This window comes from Gymnoscopelus microlampas (assembly GCF_963454915.1).
Source record: "Gymnoscopelus microlampas genome assembly, chromosome: 7".
Classification (NCBI taxonomy): Eukaryota; Metazoa; Chordata; class Actinopteri; order Myctophiformes; family Myctophidae; genus Gymnoscopelus; species Gymnoscopelus microlampas.
The window spans coordinates 2,185,711-2,202,884 of NC_139944.1; the positions used below are offsets into that span (position 1 = coordinate 2,185,711).

The following is a 17,174-nucleotide window of genomic DNA, read 5'->3' on the forward strand; positions in this document are numbered from 1 at the left end:
CAGCAAATATACATCGGCAAATATACTACATTTCTTACACAAAAAAAAAAACGTTTTAACAACAAAAAAAATATATATATATATTTTCAGATGGGGGTCCACGGCCAAATGCACAATAATTTAGGGGTCCTCAGAGATGGAGGTGATTCATTGGTTTGGGGTCCACCGGTGGGCCACCAAGATATTGCAAGTGGGCCCCCAAATAATTGACTAAACACTTAATATTTTAATGATAATCAAAAAAAAAAGAAAAAAAAGCAAACAAAATGAAAGTAAAATATTTTTTCATACTGACAAAATAATAACTTAAAGGGGCTACACCATGAATTTTAACTTTTTCTTCATTTTTGTGTGTTTTTGGTCTCCCCCACCTCTCTTCTGTTCCAACAAATACCCGACTTCGAGCATGCAGGCTTTCATAGGCTATCTGTGGTTTTTATGTAAATTGGTCTGAAAACAGTCCGTCAGATTTGTTCCCCCTGCCTACGTCACGTCTGGGAACAATTCCTCACGTTTTTCAGTTCTAACAAAAAAAAAAAAAAAGTAAAAAAAAAACAAAAACTTTTCCACACAGAACCAGGACATAACATGCATACAAACTGGCTCAATAGCGCCCCGTGCCAAACAGGACAATGTGGTATTGCAGGTGAAAGTGCTTTATAAGCCAGAGAGAAGTTAGTTGGAATGAGTATATCTGAGGCTTGATTTAGGCTCAAACCTTTTGAAAAACGTTTGAGGGACATAAACAATATGATTTTAAATATTATTATTATTTTTCAAATTCATGGTGTAGCCCCTTTAAAGTATACTATGTTCGTTCCATTGAACCAAGCTGGAACGCCATCAGATCGATTGATCATTAAAATAAACATGATCTGAAAGAAATGCACGTGGCCCACCCATCTGACCACTTAGCACGGCAGCCGGTGGGCCGCGGACACTTTACGAGATTTTCAGATGGGCCCCGAACCAGAAAAGGTGCTGTGGTTTGCATAGAATGTCCCGGTAGGTCCTGTGATGAAGTGTCTGCTGATATTACAGAGGATTTTATTACACAAGATATTGACTAAATGTTGACATTTCCCCACAAGACACCTCTCTGATTAAAGGACATATCGATCAAATATTTATGCAGACAAATCGTAAAACGAGGAGAATCCATTCCATTCCCCCCCCCCCCCCCCCCCCCCCCCCCCCCCCCTCCCAATTCTTGCAATGAGGGAACTGGGCGCTTGCGCACGCAGCGACCGGCAGCGAGAGATATGTTTAATGTATGTAATATGTTTTGCTAACTCTTGTTGTAAACCTATTTGCCCTTTTTTGGGACATGAATAAAGTTGAACCTTGAACCTTGAACCTTACATCCACGGACATAAAAGTGTGGAATCAAATTATCACTTTTCCCTATAATAATAATGATAAGGGTTAATGATAATGATAATAATTATAGAAATAACAAGAATAACTAATAATAATAATTATTATTTTATTATTATTATTGAGAAATAATGGTCGGGTGTAGATGTATAGTTTTGTCGGGTGCAGATGTATAGTTTAGTTTACATGTGAAAGCAGACAGACCTCATTATCCATGTCCTTCTGTTGTCACTGGGAAAGCTTCAGTTTTACCCTGAAGAACCACTAGGAGGCAGCTACGCTGCAGTGTTGCAAACTGCCATAGTTGTTGCCTTACAGACCTGAATCAGGGAAAGAAAGAGCCCTATGCAACATATGTATACTACAACAACAATAATAATACTATAGCTGTGTCAACTTTAGTTGTTCATTATTATTTCACCCTGTGTGTGTGTGTGTGTGTGTGTGTGTGTGTGTGTGTGTGTGTGTGTGTGTGTGTGTGTGTGTGTGTGTGTGTGTGTGTGTGTGTGTGTGTGTGTGTGTGTGTGTGTGTGTGTGTGTGTGTGTGTGTGTGTAGGAGTGTCATAGCTGTCATGCCAGTGGGACGATGCGATGTGAAACATGTGACGGCTCTGGATCGGTAAGAACAATTCATAATACAAATGTACTACCATGTGTTGCATTCTATTTATCATTTTTTTCGGGTGGAAAACCGACGCAATGTATTATTTCTGCCTTTTGTGTGTGTGTGTGTGTGTGTGTGTGTGTGTGTGCGTGTGTGTGTAGAAACGGTGTTGGGTGTGTAATGGAGATGGGAGGAAAGATGAAGAGAGTTGTAGTCACTGCAACGGTTCAGGACGAGAGAGGTAGGAGTCAACTGTGTGTGTGTGTGTGTGTGTGTGTGTGTGTGTGTGTGTGTACAGTATGTGTGTGTGTGTGTGTGTGTGTGTGTGTGTGTGTGTGTGTGTGTGTGTGTGTGTGTGTGTGTGTGTGTGTGTGTGTGTGTGTGTGTGTGTGTGTGTGTGTGTGTGTGTGTGTGTGTGTGTGTGTGCGCGCGCCGTCTACAGTTACAAGTTACTATGTTTACATTGCATGGTACACTAGCACGGTGGTTCTCAAAATAATCATATTTGAACTAGGGACACCCCCACCCTGACAAGCACTTGGAATTGGAGGAGTTGAGCCATCCGATTTTGTTTAACTCTGTTCCACAGATACATTTTGTGAAAATAGCAGATCTACAAGCTCACAATATTTGCACCTTTCTTAGGTAATATTTGACAATTTGGCCAATGTTTGACAATTTGTATTGTATAGTTTGTTGATTACTTTAGACGCAGTAATGGTATTTTATTATTATTGGCCATTTATTATTATTATTATTTTCATTTTAGAGGTATTTAAAAGGTCTGGAAAGTCCTTAAATTGTCAGTTCCGCACAAATGTGCAGATACCCTGTATACACTTGTACTGCATGTTGGTTTGTTTACTGTTGAGTGAGAAAACAATGTAGCACATTAAGCAAACCATATGGCGACCCCCAAAAATCACCCTTGGGGGTCCCCAAATGATTTGAGAACCACTGAGAACCACCACTGCACAAGAACCACTGCACAAGCCATTGAAGACAACATTATAGACTTCCCAAAAAAAGCTTGTGAGAATGCTTCTCAACTTGCAACCCAGAACTCACCTATAACCTAGACCTCTGCATTAGACTAGGATGACTCAAGGTGGAAGAACGAGTTACCCCACTACCGTTCACTTCACTTCAAGTGTGCTGGTGATCTTTTCATTTAGTGATATTTGATGTTAAAATTAATGTTAAGCACTTCAACCCCAGCGTCCATATTCTGAGGGGAACATTAGCCAAACAATAGCAGATTTACACACTCACAATGCGTCGCGTTGCTACGAGTTGTGAGCCTGTCGATCGATCGGCTATTTTTAGGCGGGGGGAAAAGTGGTCAAAGTACAGTTCTAACCCGAGTCAATTTCTCTAAGATTACTGGGGTTTAAGTGGTTAAATGGCTCCATCTACTGTATATCTGCTATTTTGTTATCGGCTGAAAATGTTGTCTACTTGAACTAAAAGAGCGTATGTGTGTGCGTGTGTGTGCGCGCGCGCGCAGGTGCTCAGACTGTCAGGGGCGGGGCTGTGAGGACTGTAAGACATGCGATGGGAAGAGACAACTGCTGACCTACATCAACCTGAAAGTGGAATGGTCAGTACACACACACACACACACACACACACACGTTACAGTACATGTGGGAAACCAGTACAAGTGGAAAACGCGGAAGGAGGAGTGCCTGTTTTTCCGGTGCGGGAGGCCACGGCCGGGCCCATCTGAGGCCTGGACCCCCGAGGGAAACGACCGCACACAAAGTATACATGTGAAAGAATATACAGTATACATGTGAACACATACGTTTATGGAATAATGAATGTGGTGTTTAATGAGTGTGGCTACTAGTGGTGTCACGATCATGAAATCTTTGTGTACGATTAATTTTCTCACAATTAAATGTGATGAATGAATAGTTTTCATCATTGAGCCCTGGAACAGTACATATATTTTCTGTTTGCCTTATAAGATTTGAAAACCAACCATTCACAGAGCAAATGACGAATAACAATATACAAATATACAAATAAGTGACTGTCAATGACCGATACCATTGATCACAATATGTGTCTGGGTAGGAACAACGAGAAGTCCAGCGTGCTTCAGCCAGTTGAGGGTAGAAGGGCTCGTCTGTGCTCAACAGGGACAACTTGTTGAGGGAATAATACCTGGGCCTTTCAGGAGAGAGACTACCAAAATCAAATATACTGGAGCACGGACCTTCGTCTTCCTCAGAGTCAAACTGAGACTCTGAGAGAAGACTGCAAAATAATAAACACGTGCAGACCAGTCGAGTGCTCCAGTATATTTTATTTGACTTGTCTCTCCTGAAACGATTCTCTCTGATGTGTCTGGGTAGCTCAGTCGGTAGAGCTCTGCTCTCGCCTTTGAAACTCAAGGTACTGGGTTCGATCCCAGGCACCGCCAACTCAGCGTTTGAGTGGCACGGCTTGGGTGCCGGCAAGTCGTGTTTGTTGTTGTAAGTATTAGGAGCTGATGGTAGGTGTTGTTGTAAGTATTAGGAGCTGATGGTAGTGTTGTTTAAGTACTGGGAGCTGATGGTAGGTGTTGTTGTAAGTATCAGGAGCTGATGGTAGGTGGTGTTGTAAGTACTGGGAGCTGTTGATAGGTGTTGTTGTAAGTATTGGGAGCTGATGGTAGGTGTTGTTGTAAGTATTAGGAGCTGATGGTAGGTGTTGTAAGTATTAGGAGCTGATGGTAGTGTTGTTGTAAGTACTGGGAGCGGATGGTAGGTGTTGTTGTAAGTACTGGGAGCTAATGCTAGGTGTTTTTGTTGTTGTTATCAATTGTTTTTATTTATCATATTAGCAATATATCAGCAATACAATTATGCGAGTACACATAGATGCATCATGAATGAAAAACGAAACAAAAATAAAGGTTCAAGAAAATAAAATAATAAGCAAACCCACCCACCCCTCCAGGACCAACGATGAAAAGCAGGTGTTAGTAAGTACTGGGAGCTGATGGTAGGTGGTGTTGTAAGTGGGAGCTGATGGTAGGTGTGGCAATCCATCTCCCAGATGTTTAGTCCAATGCATTATGTAACAGGGACAGACTTGTGTGTTGTGGCTTATACCGACAATAAGCCCCTCCCACTTACTTACAATAGGTAATGTGGCATATGGACAAAAGCTTAATAATTTAATACTTCATGCTTTAATACTTATACTTTTCGTCACAAGAGTAATGTTTTTTTGTTTTTTTTGTTCAGGACTAACCAGCTGGAGGACTTTGTTGTGGAACAAAACAGTGGTCTGCAGGCTGACAAGCTGAGTGATGTGACCGGGAAACACCTGTTCAGGATCAACCAGTACCTGGTAACACACACACACCCATTTTGTACAATCTACTGTAGGCCTAGGCCACAATTACAGTTTAAAATGTCATTAGGATATCAGAAAACAAAATACATAAAAACAAGTAAAATTAAAGCCCTCGCACCTCTGTCCACATTAGGGGACAATATCAACCAATTAGAACACGGAGAAGAGCTAAGCAACTCTAATGAAGGATAAGGATTTTCAACCAAGTCCAGTGACTCATGACAACAAACCGTTCAAAACGTACATATAAAAACAATGAAATATTGACCAATCAGAATAGGGGGCGGGGCTAAGTAACTCCAATGAAGGACAAGCTCTCTAAACCAAATCAAGTAAAGTCTGTACACAAACCGTTCAAAGGTTATAGCAAGAACTAGAAACTATCAAATATCGACCAATCATAAGAGCTTTAAACCGAGTCCAATGGGCAACTCACAAGTGGTTACGACAAACTGTTCAAAGGTTATGGCTCAGGATAGAAACTATGAAATATCGACCAATCACAATAGGGGACGGGGCTAAGTGACTCCAATCAAGGACAAGGACTGTGATCCGAGTCCAATGCAATCAGATTAAAAGTTACATAGAAAAAAAGAAAAAAACGTGACCTTGTTGGTCGGCTATTCTCACTTCCTGTTTGGCGTTGAAGTTTGGCGCTTTGCCACGGTCACGCCATTTTGGTCTGAGAGGTCAGAAATGTATTTTAACCCTAAACCATTAGTTAGTGGACTCATGTACTGAATTGATTGATAGATAATACTTTATTAGACAAAAATGTAAACGGCACAGAAGTACAGTAGCACACTCAAGCTAAACATTGTGGATGTATTCAATTCATCAACGGAGCATAAAATATGAACACATGAAAAATACTAATATCTATATTTACAGGAGGGAAAAATCAGGAAAAAGGAAAAACGGGGCAGCAGTGTATGACCCCTCATTTCAATGGGATGTATCTATCTCTACTTGTAATTGAAGACGGTTTGTCTTCAGGGTGTGATTGTTTTGCTGTGCGTGACCTCCCAGGTGTATCCGGTGCTGGGCTTCCCAGACCCAGCCATCTCCCAGGCCTCAGAGCGAATGGTTCGAGAACACCAAACCAAGTATGCCCAGGACTCCTGCATCCTGCAACAGGTAGATACCATTAATTGTCTCCTGGCGAGAGAGTATGTTTTACCCCCTGTCCGTCCGTCCGTCCGTGTGTGTGTGTGTGTGTGTGTGTCATTCTGTCTTGTCTGTGTACAGCTAATCTCTGGCACCGTTGGCTTGATCGCAGCGAAACTGTGCACACACAGTCCCTGGATGCCAAGGCCGAACCTCTGCTCCAAATTTTTCACATGGGCCTTTTATAGCGCCACCAGGAGGCCGATTTGTGCAAAACACATTTTTGAACAGTACTCCTACAAATGTTGGCCAAAAATCCCCCAAATCGGTACACAGTATCTCTATAGTCATTAAAAGAAACGTCTCATTTCAGATTTTTCATATTCCATCCTGATTGGCAAAAATTGTCTTTCAAAGTTTGCAGGAGTACTCTGTTTCGAACAAAATGCCTCAAATCATGAACACAGCATGCAATTTCCGTGAAATTTTGCACACACATTCCCATTAGGCCGAGGAAGAAATGCCATTTGAAAATGTTCAAATCAGCCTCATGGTGGCGCTGTAACAGGCCGATTCGTGTTTTTACCTATAACTGCACCGATCAGTGTAAAACTTTGTATGCACACTCTCTAGAGGCCAAGGACCAACCTTTGCCCTGGATTTTTCACATTTGCCTTTTATAGCGCCACCAGGAGGCAGACTTATGTAAAACACATTTTTTGATATTAAGCCTTCATATTTGATCCAAATTTCACGCAAATCGGTACACATGATCTCTATAGTCATGTGATCAAGACGGATCTGTTTGATTTTTCATATGCCATCCTGATTGGCTAACATTGACATGTAATGTTTGCAGGAGTGGCCCGTTTTGAACAAAATGCCGCAAATCATGAATGCAGCGTCCGATTACGGTGAAACTTTGAACGCACATTCACACTATGTTGAGGAACAAATGCCACCCTTTTAACATTGGCCTGTTATAGCGCCACCAGCAGGTCAAATTTAGCAAAACACATTTTTAGAACAAAATGCCTCAAATCATGCATGCAGTGTCCGATTGCCGTGCAAGGCCTAAGAATAAATGGCATCCTTTTCACATTGGCCTATTATAGCGCCACCAGGAGGCCATAATAACCTACCTGACCTGGCGGAGACTTGTGCTCCGAGGAGCACTTTTTCTAGTTCATCATGAGAATGTCTGGCCGCCCGTAAATAACCTTTTTTTCAAATCTAGCCCCCTTAACACATTCACCGCCAGAGTTTATTCATAAGGTACTCACCCACTGCCAGCGTTTTTGAGTTTTATAGCCTTTTGAACCGTTCACAAAAAAATTATATCCATTAAAATCCGCGATCGGATGGTGTTTATAAACAGCAACGACGGACGTACGAGCCCTCATAATGTTTACGCTTTTCTTTCTTTTTCTTCTTCTGTGGTATCAGCGGCTAAAACAGGCTGCAAACGTCATATCTAGGGATGGGTATCGTTAGGATTTTTACGAGTCCGGTTCCGGTTCCGGTTCTGCTTATCGGATCCGGTTCCTATCGGTTCCATATTTCGGTTCCAAAATGGTAAAAAAATAAGAGGTCAAATGTTTATTTAATAGAGATGCACCGAATGGAAAATTCTTGGTCGAAACGAATACCGAATACAGGAAACACTTGGCCGAAACCGAATAGCCGGAAATTATTAATTTAAAAAAAAGATATATACATTTTTTTTTAAGTTTTTTGTACCATTGCTGCCATGGCTGTGCCTCTGTTGTAGAGCTACATGATTATGGCAAAACTTATCATAACTATAATGGGTCCATATTGAGATCAGTTATTTAAAACATTTATTTATTGTGTAGAATTATTGAAATACAATATGCCTCAAAACATTACCCTGCCATATTCAAGAAATTAAAACAAATATTGAATAGCCTAGCAAAAGGCATTATAATGTCTGCATTTGCATTATTGCACACACAGCCAAAATGCATTAATAATATTAGGTCTGCCATTCCTTCCTTTTGAAGAAGTCACTTTCAGTTACACACACACACACACACACACACACACACACACACACACACACACACACACACACACACACACACACACACACACACACAATCAAACAGAAGCGTTCACAGCTGGTGTTAATTATTTAGCCCTGCGCGAGTTCTTAACTAGCGCTGGTTTTCCAACTAACGTTACACCCTCTGACATGTGGATTCTAGTTTTCAAGTTGACAACAGCAAATCTTGGTTACAAAGTTTGCAGGACAGGTTATTCCTTTCCTTACTACTTCAGTTCAGATGGTGGTGAGTGAGGGGAGGGGGTGGCGATGCGGGGAGGAATGAGGCTGGGCTGAGTGCGCCTGTAGAGAAGCAGCAGTGTCTACTCTTCCATACGGAGAGACGCTACTGATCTATACTTCTCCATACGTAGGTGTTTTACCGGATTTGTGATTAGGACTTCTAACGCCTTTGTTTGAACGGCTTATAGCGCATCTAGGAACCGATATGCAGAACCGAAATTACATATTTTGTTTGGGTACCCGGTACCGACAATTTCTTTATCGGTTCCGTACCGGAACCGTATTTCGGTACCAAACCCTAGTCATATCCGTTTGGCTGTGACGTGGCTGTGACGTTTCCCCACCGGCCATCTTAGATTAGCTTAGCCTCCGATCGGCTATCAACCGTTCGTCGATCAAAGAAAAGAAAATACAACCGGAGCTTACCATTTGTTTTTTAAACCGTGTGAAAACCATGATCTTTAGCCAAAACCAGGGAAAAACTGTGTTTTCAAGATAAAAAACGAACCGGAAGCGGTTGTCGGAAATTTTCTCATAGGATGGGTCGGAAGCGTCATGGGGAAAAAAAAAAATCAAGGATGGTACCAAAAATGTTTTTTTCGTTATCAAACCACATAAAAAGACGATCCCGAGATATCTCGGTATCCGCAGGTAACGGGTGGATTTAATGTCCCGAGATATCTCGGGATTGGCAGTATATGTGTTAACACATTGGGTGCCCGAATTTTATAATAACAGATTACGTTCGGTGCCAGAAATCTCACCGTTGTGCTGCGCTGTGCTGTTTAAAGCTGTAGACTCCACGACGAGCAATCCATGAAAAACAATGCATGTGTGAAGGGTGCGCGATGGTCCTGGCTAAAGCCTGGAACAACAACATGTCTCATGCGAGTCACCATTGCAGAGCGATCGTGCATCGAGAGTTTTGCCCGCTGTAAAAAGTTAAGGAGATACAGAGGTTTTTCAGCAAGGAGATAGAATGGAAATGGATGGGAGCCAGATTTTTTGGCACAGTGATCCATCTGTCCCTTACTTCTTAGAGTGTTCATGGGTGATTCCCCCTGCCCCCCCCCCCCCCCCCCCTCCTTGTGGAAAAAAACAAAAAAACAAAAAGGTAAAACAAACGTAGATTTACGTTTTTTTTGGCACTCCACGGGTGTATTTGCAAAACCGTATATTTGCGGTTTTGGCACACAATGTGTTAAAAGTTGAGTGAAGAAAGGTGCTCGGGTGGCGCAGTGGTAAAGTACCTGCCCACCACCACGGAGTCCGAGGGTCCACCGCGGTGCATCCGGCTTTGTCAAGCTTCTATAAGAACACAATTGGCCCGTGTTCGGGGGAGGGAAGCCGGGCGGGGAGGGTGATATTTGTCACTACACGTAATCTTACGGGCTGGGGCGGAGCCTGTCAGCAGGGAGTGTTGGGCGGGAGGAGTAGGACGAAGGCTCTACGTCCTCCCGGTAGGGGCTCCTCACTGGCAGGTGAGCCAGTAGGGTACAACAGTATGTCCTCCCGGTGGGGGCTCCTCACTGACAGGTGAGCCAGTACAGTACAACTGTAGGTCCTCCCGGTGGGAGCTCCCCACTGGCAGGTGAGCCAGTAGGATCCAACAGCAGTCGCAACACACAGAAATGTGTGTGGGGAGTCAATTGGCATAACGACTAAATTGGGGAGAAAAAGGGGTAAAAGAAAAAATAATAATTTGGGAGTGAACCTGAAATAAATCTGTACAGCCATTACACACACTAACTCTTACACTCTAAACCCTAACATTTAGGGTTTAGTATGCAGAGTATGACCTCTACATACTAACTCATATATGGGTCAAAGACGTATAAGGTTCTCTAGGTATCAACAAAATTAAACTGCTATTACACATGTTCATTGGAGTGTCATTTATTCCTTAATAATATGTATTTGCATGAATAAAGCCAACAATTCTATTTCATTGTCATTCATATAAATGTACCCCATAAAATGTCATTCAGTGTAACGCTAAGCATTTATATTAAATCAAATACAATTATTTAAAAAAATCATAATGTTTTGACATAATGCTTAGACTGTCAGAAGTTTTAAAACTTAGGAAACATTACATTATTTTATTTTGAATGCCACATATTTGACGTGTCACTGGTACAACGCACAAGTTGTTTTTTTACAAAAACGTCCACTGAAAAAAAAAAAAGGTTGTCCATCTTAGTCAACAAAACAAAGTTATTGTATTTTAATGTATTATTGTCTCCGCCAGGAGACATTGTTTTCACTTTCCGTCCCCCCCCCTCGGCCAAGCTAACATTGGTCAAGCCTCACGTGACACGTGACAATACGGTGAAATAGTGTGATCTGATTGGCTAGTGACGTATAGCGGCCTATAAATACATGTGGCACTTTGAAAGAGTCTTAGCCTCTTTCAAAGTGAGGTAAGACAGGAATAATCACGAAATGGCTGAGAAATGGCGGATACTGTAACAATTGGATAGGACACTTACACAGACAGGACAGATAGGACACTTACACAGACAGGACGGATAGGACACTTACATAGACAGGACGGATAGGACACTTATACAGACAGGACGGATAGGACACTTATACAGACAGGACGGATAGGACACTTATACAGACAGGACGGATAGGACACTTATACAGACAGTAGTAACAGGACACTTGTGTCATGTTACTATGACACAGTAATATGTTCTATTTTTTGTAAGAATTAGAACATAAGAATTAGAACATTCCCAACATTCCCAACACAAGTCTGCTGGCGGAGACTTGTGCTCCGAGGAGCACTTTTTCTAGTTATTATTATTATTTAAATACTGGTGTAGTCACTGAATGAGTATCTTGTTACCCTGAATAACACATATCACTAATAAATACTGATTATAAATATGTTACGGGCGGCCAGATATTCTCATGACTGAATGTGATTCCTGCAGCAATAACAATTATGGCCCTATGAACTATATTATTACTAACAACACTATTATTTTTATTTGACCTATTTTTCAGTTATAAAATATATGCGTGATAATAGGATAGGATTTAATGGCCATGCTTAATTTACTCAGATGTATTAGTTAAAAATAGCTAAAGGGAAATATTATTGCTGCTAGTAATAATAGTTCATGGAATCATTGTTGTTCTTGAGAGACAAAAACAAATATCAAAGGATGAAGTTAAAGATGGATATTTGGATTTTATTCAGTGTAAGGCATCTACATTATAATGTGTCTTATAATACCTTAAAATGCCATAAATAATTAAAAATTATAATCTTACATTTTTACTTGAAATTTGTAAACTAGTTAAAACAAGGGATAACAAAGCTATATACAGGTAACCTTTGTTGCGCTGAATGACAAAAGCGTTATGCTGAATGATGAGAAATTTTACATAAACATTTTGAACAGCCAGTTTCTTGGCCACCTATGTAAATTAGCTAGCTTTAGCTATAAAGACTATCCTAACTTTTCACATGCATTTTATCTTTTAATTTATTAATAACATTAAAGGTATGTTTTCTGCGCTGCACTGATTGACACATTTTTTTTCTGATGATTACAAGAGGGAGAAAGGGTGAAATAATCAAATATTACAGCGAGATTTAGTCACCTCAGCACATTGACAGAGACGCTTCAGTAGGTCGTACTGTCACTGTCACATACTGTCACATGATTAACATGTAATATGCTTTAAAATGCCTTTTTTTACCTCTGATGCGCTAAATGACATGAAGCATAAAATCCGGACAAAAGTGTTTCACGTTTTTAAGTACAATATATTGCTCATTTATTTATATGTTTTTGACCCATATACTAAATAATAGGCTCTATGCACAGCAGCCATATTGGGAATGAATTGGGCCCCTTCCTTCCTTCCTTCACAGGTGTTACCAATGATACTAATTAAGGCTCTGTTCCATTTAGTGTGGCATAGTGGTTGTCTTATTTTCAAGGACCCCCATAACTCTCAGAGTTACACACCCACCATAAGGGGCCATTTGGGAACCAAAATGGAGTGTTTCTAGTGAGCCAACGTGCACAATATCAGCACCCTGGCCAGAATGGAACAGAGCCTTCATTAGTATCATTGGTAACACCTGTGAAGGAAGTAAGAAGAGGCCCAATTTCTTTCCAATATGGCTGGTGTGCATAGAGCCTATTGTAATTAATTGAACTGTTGATATACTGTTGTTATTCAGTGTAATGTACTGACCCCCCCCCCCCTCTCTCTCTCTCCCTGTCTCTCTCTCCTTGTCTCTCTCTCTCCCTGTCTCTCTCTCTCTCTCTCCAGAGACAGACCGTAGAGTTGATTCCCATCACTAAGGTGCATTATAAGTGGAAGGGAGACAGTCATGTGTACCACGTTTACGGCAACGAAAACCACGTCAACTCTGACTACCCTGCTACCTGCTGCTGTGTCATCCTCTAAACCCCCCCCCCACACACACACACACACACACACACACACACACACACACACACACACACACACACCATGTAAACCTTGACTAACAAAGAAGCATTATAAAAACATAATTAATAAAACCTTTCACATCAGGTAAAGCCATATTAACTGTCTTAATGCACTAACACACATGATAAATACACTATTAATAACAATGATATAATCATTTATACAACAAACACATGACATACACACAACATACAGCATCCTACCAAACCAAACCTATACAGCAGGGGTCTTCAACTGGGGATCTGAGGAAAAGGTTTAATCTGCAACACAATTGTATGCAGTATGTAGTGGGGGGGTCCCTGCTTAATCTCTCTCTCAGCTAAGGGGTCCTTGGCCTGAAAAACGTTGAAGACCCCTGATATCCAGTATGCATGTAGACTGAGGTGCTTCTTTAACTCATTCTGTGCCAAAAGACGTCAAAGACGTCATGTGGCCTGACGCCCTGAGCGCCACAAGGCGTCAAAGACGTCATGAAAAAAAATAAAAAATAAAATAAAAAATCAAAATAAAAGTTTTTTTTTTTTTTTTTTTTAAACATGTTCAGAACCCAAGATATGATGATTTGAAGATTTGCTGCTCCATCCACTCCTTGTTTAACCTATAACTTAAAAAGGCTGTATCTCGCTTCCTAAGCACTTTTTTTTTTACAATGAATTTTGGCTGTGGCACTCAGAGCCAAAATTCAAAAATAAGGATGTAGTCCAGGGGCCAAGCCATATTTTGGTACCACCTAAGGTGACCGTAAAGTTTTTGTATTTTTGTCTTCCTACATGTCTCTAGTTTATATTTTGGTATGATAACCCTTCCAATCTTGTAGCTTAATGGCAGTTATCACTACCTACCGGCTAATGTATCCGGTAGGAGACACAAAGTAGAATCTTTGTGTCTCCTACCCCGGGCATCAAATTATTGCGACAAAAAACAAAATATATCCATGTATTCAAGGCTTCATGGGGTGTGCAATTGATAACTTCTCAGATTTTTGGTGTTTGCTTAAAAAAGACTGCTTTCCATAAGCTTGTAAAAGTTGACCCTCCTTCGGTCTAGGGTGGTCATAGCTGAATGGGTAGAGAGTCCCCCTGAAAAACTTAAAGGAGGAGTTTACCCCAAAAAATATTTATTTTCTATCAATTGCACACCCCATGAAGCCTTGAATACATGGAAATATTTTGTTTTTTGTCGCAATAATTTGATGCCCGGGGTAGGAGACACAAAGATTCTACTTTGTGTCTCCTACCGGATACATTAGCCGGTAGGTAGTGATAACTGCCATTAAGCTACAAGATTGGAAGGGTTATCATACCAAAATATAAACTAGAGACATGTAGGAAGACAAAAATACAAAAACTTTACGGTCACCTTAGGTGGTACCAATTTGTGAAAATATCAGTGTTGGCCCCTGGACTAATGGCATTGAATGAGTTAAGAAGTCATGTTGAAATAATGTCAGTATTGTAAAGACAAAACACCAAGACAGAGGTTCTCAAACTTTAAAAAAAACATTTTTACGGTGGGATATTTTGGCGACCCCACACTCAATTTATAGTGCAATTTCAAAGTTGAAATAAAGCACATTATAAAAAATAAAACATACATTGGTGAATATGGATATTTATTAGAAAATTAATTTACAACAGTAAGTCCTGCTGATATTGTGTCCTATCAACGTAGATTAAAAGTATTCGTGTAAACGTTTGTAAATGGAAACGCATGATTATATCGCCTATATCTCTTGCCAGAACCTTAAATAAATAACAAGAGAAAAGCATTCACACTTCACAGATAAAACAGACTTAAATTGTAGGACACATTTTCTCTTCATAAATGTGCAACCCCCGCCTTCACTTTCCCACGGCCCCTTCGGGGTCCCGACACATAGTTTGAGAACCTCTGTTGTCAGACGATGTCAGCTTGGTTTAGTGGTTCTCAAAGTGAGGTCCAGGGACTCATAGGGTTACTTGAGGGGGTTCCAAATGGACCCTTACAGGTCTGTAACTCTTGAGAGTGTACAAATTGAACCAAATGGACCCTTACAGGTCTGTGATATTGGTCATTGCACATAGTCCTACGGGCTGGGGCGGCACCTGTCAGCGGGGAGTGTTGGGCAGGAGGAGTAGGACGAAGGCTCGTCGTCCTCCTGGTGGGGACTCCTCACTGGCAGCTGAGTCAGTAGGATATGATAGCAGTGACAACATAGAAATGTGTGTGGGGAGGAATTAATTGGCATAACGACAAAAGAAAAAGGGGGTAAAAAATAATTGTCTACTCTAAATAAAAATAACAATTTTAAAAGTTTGAGAACCACCGGCCGGCTTTGTTTCATGGTGTCTTCGATGATCCACAGCTAATTGATTGATTAATAGATTATGGATTGATGGATTCATTGATTGTCTTAACATGCAAATATCCATAAATGCTGTGATGCACTAATCCTGCCTGATTGAAACAAAATACAACCTCCTGTTTTGACAGGGATGGGAATTGATATGATTTGATTGATACCGATGCCTTTAGCCAATATGCTTATCTGAACCATTTGTATAGCCGATGCCGATCTAAAAGTTACAACGTGTCGCGATGCGACAAGTTGTGAGCTTGTAGATCGGCTATTTGCAAATAACCGAATTATAAAATTGGTTGATGTACGTTTTGTATTCTAACTTGTAACTAAAGCTGTCAAATTAGTATTTGCCTTTGAGATGTAGTGGAGTAGAAGTATAAAGTATTCAAGGAATACTCCAGTAAAGTAAAAGTACCTCAAAGTTGTACTTAAGTACAGTACTTGAGTTAATGTACTTAGTTACTTCTTCTAGTTGTCGGTTCCCATCCCTAGAACACAATGCTGGTGCTACCGTCCCGAAAGTGTCCTGAAAATTACAAATATATAAAATAAAACTATATATAAGAATGGAAATAAAAACTAAATAAAAAATTCTATAAAATAGACCAGCGCTTTGTGTGACTTCATTCACTAAATAGGCTCTATGCACAGCAGCCATATTGGGAATGAATTGGGACCCTTCCTTACTTCCTTCACAGGTGTTACCAATGATACTAATTAAGGCTCTGTTCCATTTAGTGTGACATACTGTAGTGGTTGTCTAATTTTCAAGGACCCCCATAACTCTGAGAGTGTACAAATGTTACGGGTCCATTTGGTTCCATTTGTACACTCTCAGAGTTACACACCCACCATAAGGGGCCATTTGGGAACCAAAATGGAGTGTTTCTAGTGAGCCAAAATGCACGATATCAGCACCCTGACCAGAATGTAACAGAGCCTTCATTAGTATCATTGGTAACACCTGTGAAGGAAGTAAGAAGAGGCCCAACTTCTTTCCAATATTGCTGCTGTGCATAGAGCCTATTAAATGTTGTACCACTTGTACACTGTTTTGACTAAGGCGGCAATGATCGGCAATGATTCTCATTAATGGCCTAAAGGCAGTGGTGGAACAAGTACTCAAATTATTTACTTAAGTAAAAGTACCAATACTGCAATATAGAAATACTCTGTTTCAAGTAAAAGTCCAGAATTCAAAATTTACTTGAGTAAAAGTACAAAAGTATCGGTATCAAAATGTACTTAAAGTACCAAAAGTAAGAGTACTAAAATGTTTGAAAATATCAGATCTACAAGCTTGTAGATCTTCTATTTTCAAATAGCCTAGGTTTAAAATAGGGCTAAAGTGGTTAATGTATGTTTTATAACGTAATAATTTATATCTGCAAAGTAACTAGTGACTAAAGTTTTCAAATAATTGCAGTGGAGTAAAAGTACAATATTTGACTCTGAGATGTAGTGGAGTAGAAGTAAAAGTATAGACACGTGGAAATACTCCAGTAAAGTAAAAGTACCTCAAAATTGTACTTAAGTACAGTACTTGAGTAAATGGACCTTCCGTGCAGTAAATCTCAATGGGTATTTGACCGGATTTACCT

At 40.5% G+C, this 17,174-nt stretch overlaps 1 protein-coding gene across 2 annotated transcripts in view; it reads left to right on the forward strand.

Moving 5' to 3' along the window:
- The window catches only part of LOC311048367 (protein SSUH2 homolog), a 33,798-nt gene extending 17,660 nt beyond the window's left edge, over positions 1–16,138 (forward strand). The window contains exons 7-13 of one of the 2 annotated variants that reach the window (XR_014601097.1): positions 1,934–1,996; positions 2,143–2,222; positions 3,489–3,581; positions 5,221–5,326; positions 6,362–6,469; positions 13,050–15,219; positions 15,269–16,138. Coding sequence is in view for 1 of the 2 variants with exons in the window: in XM_084061620.1 (XP_083917746.1) it covers positions 1,934–1,996; positions 2,143–2,222; positions 3,489–3,581; positions 5,221–5,326; positions 6,362–6,469; positions 13,050–13,187 (588 nt within the window). In the remaining variant the exon portion in view is untranslated. Of the gene's footprint in view, positions 1–1,933; positions 1,997–2,142; positions 2,223–3,488; positions 3,582–5,220; positions 5,327–6,361; positions 6,470–13,049 lie in introns of both variants that reach the window. The other variant, XM_084061620.1, reaches the window with a different exon arrangement.
- Positions 16,139–17,174: the final 1,036 nt, after the last annotated feature.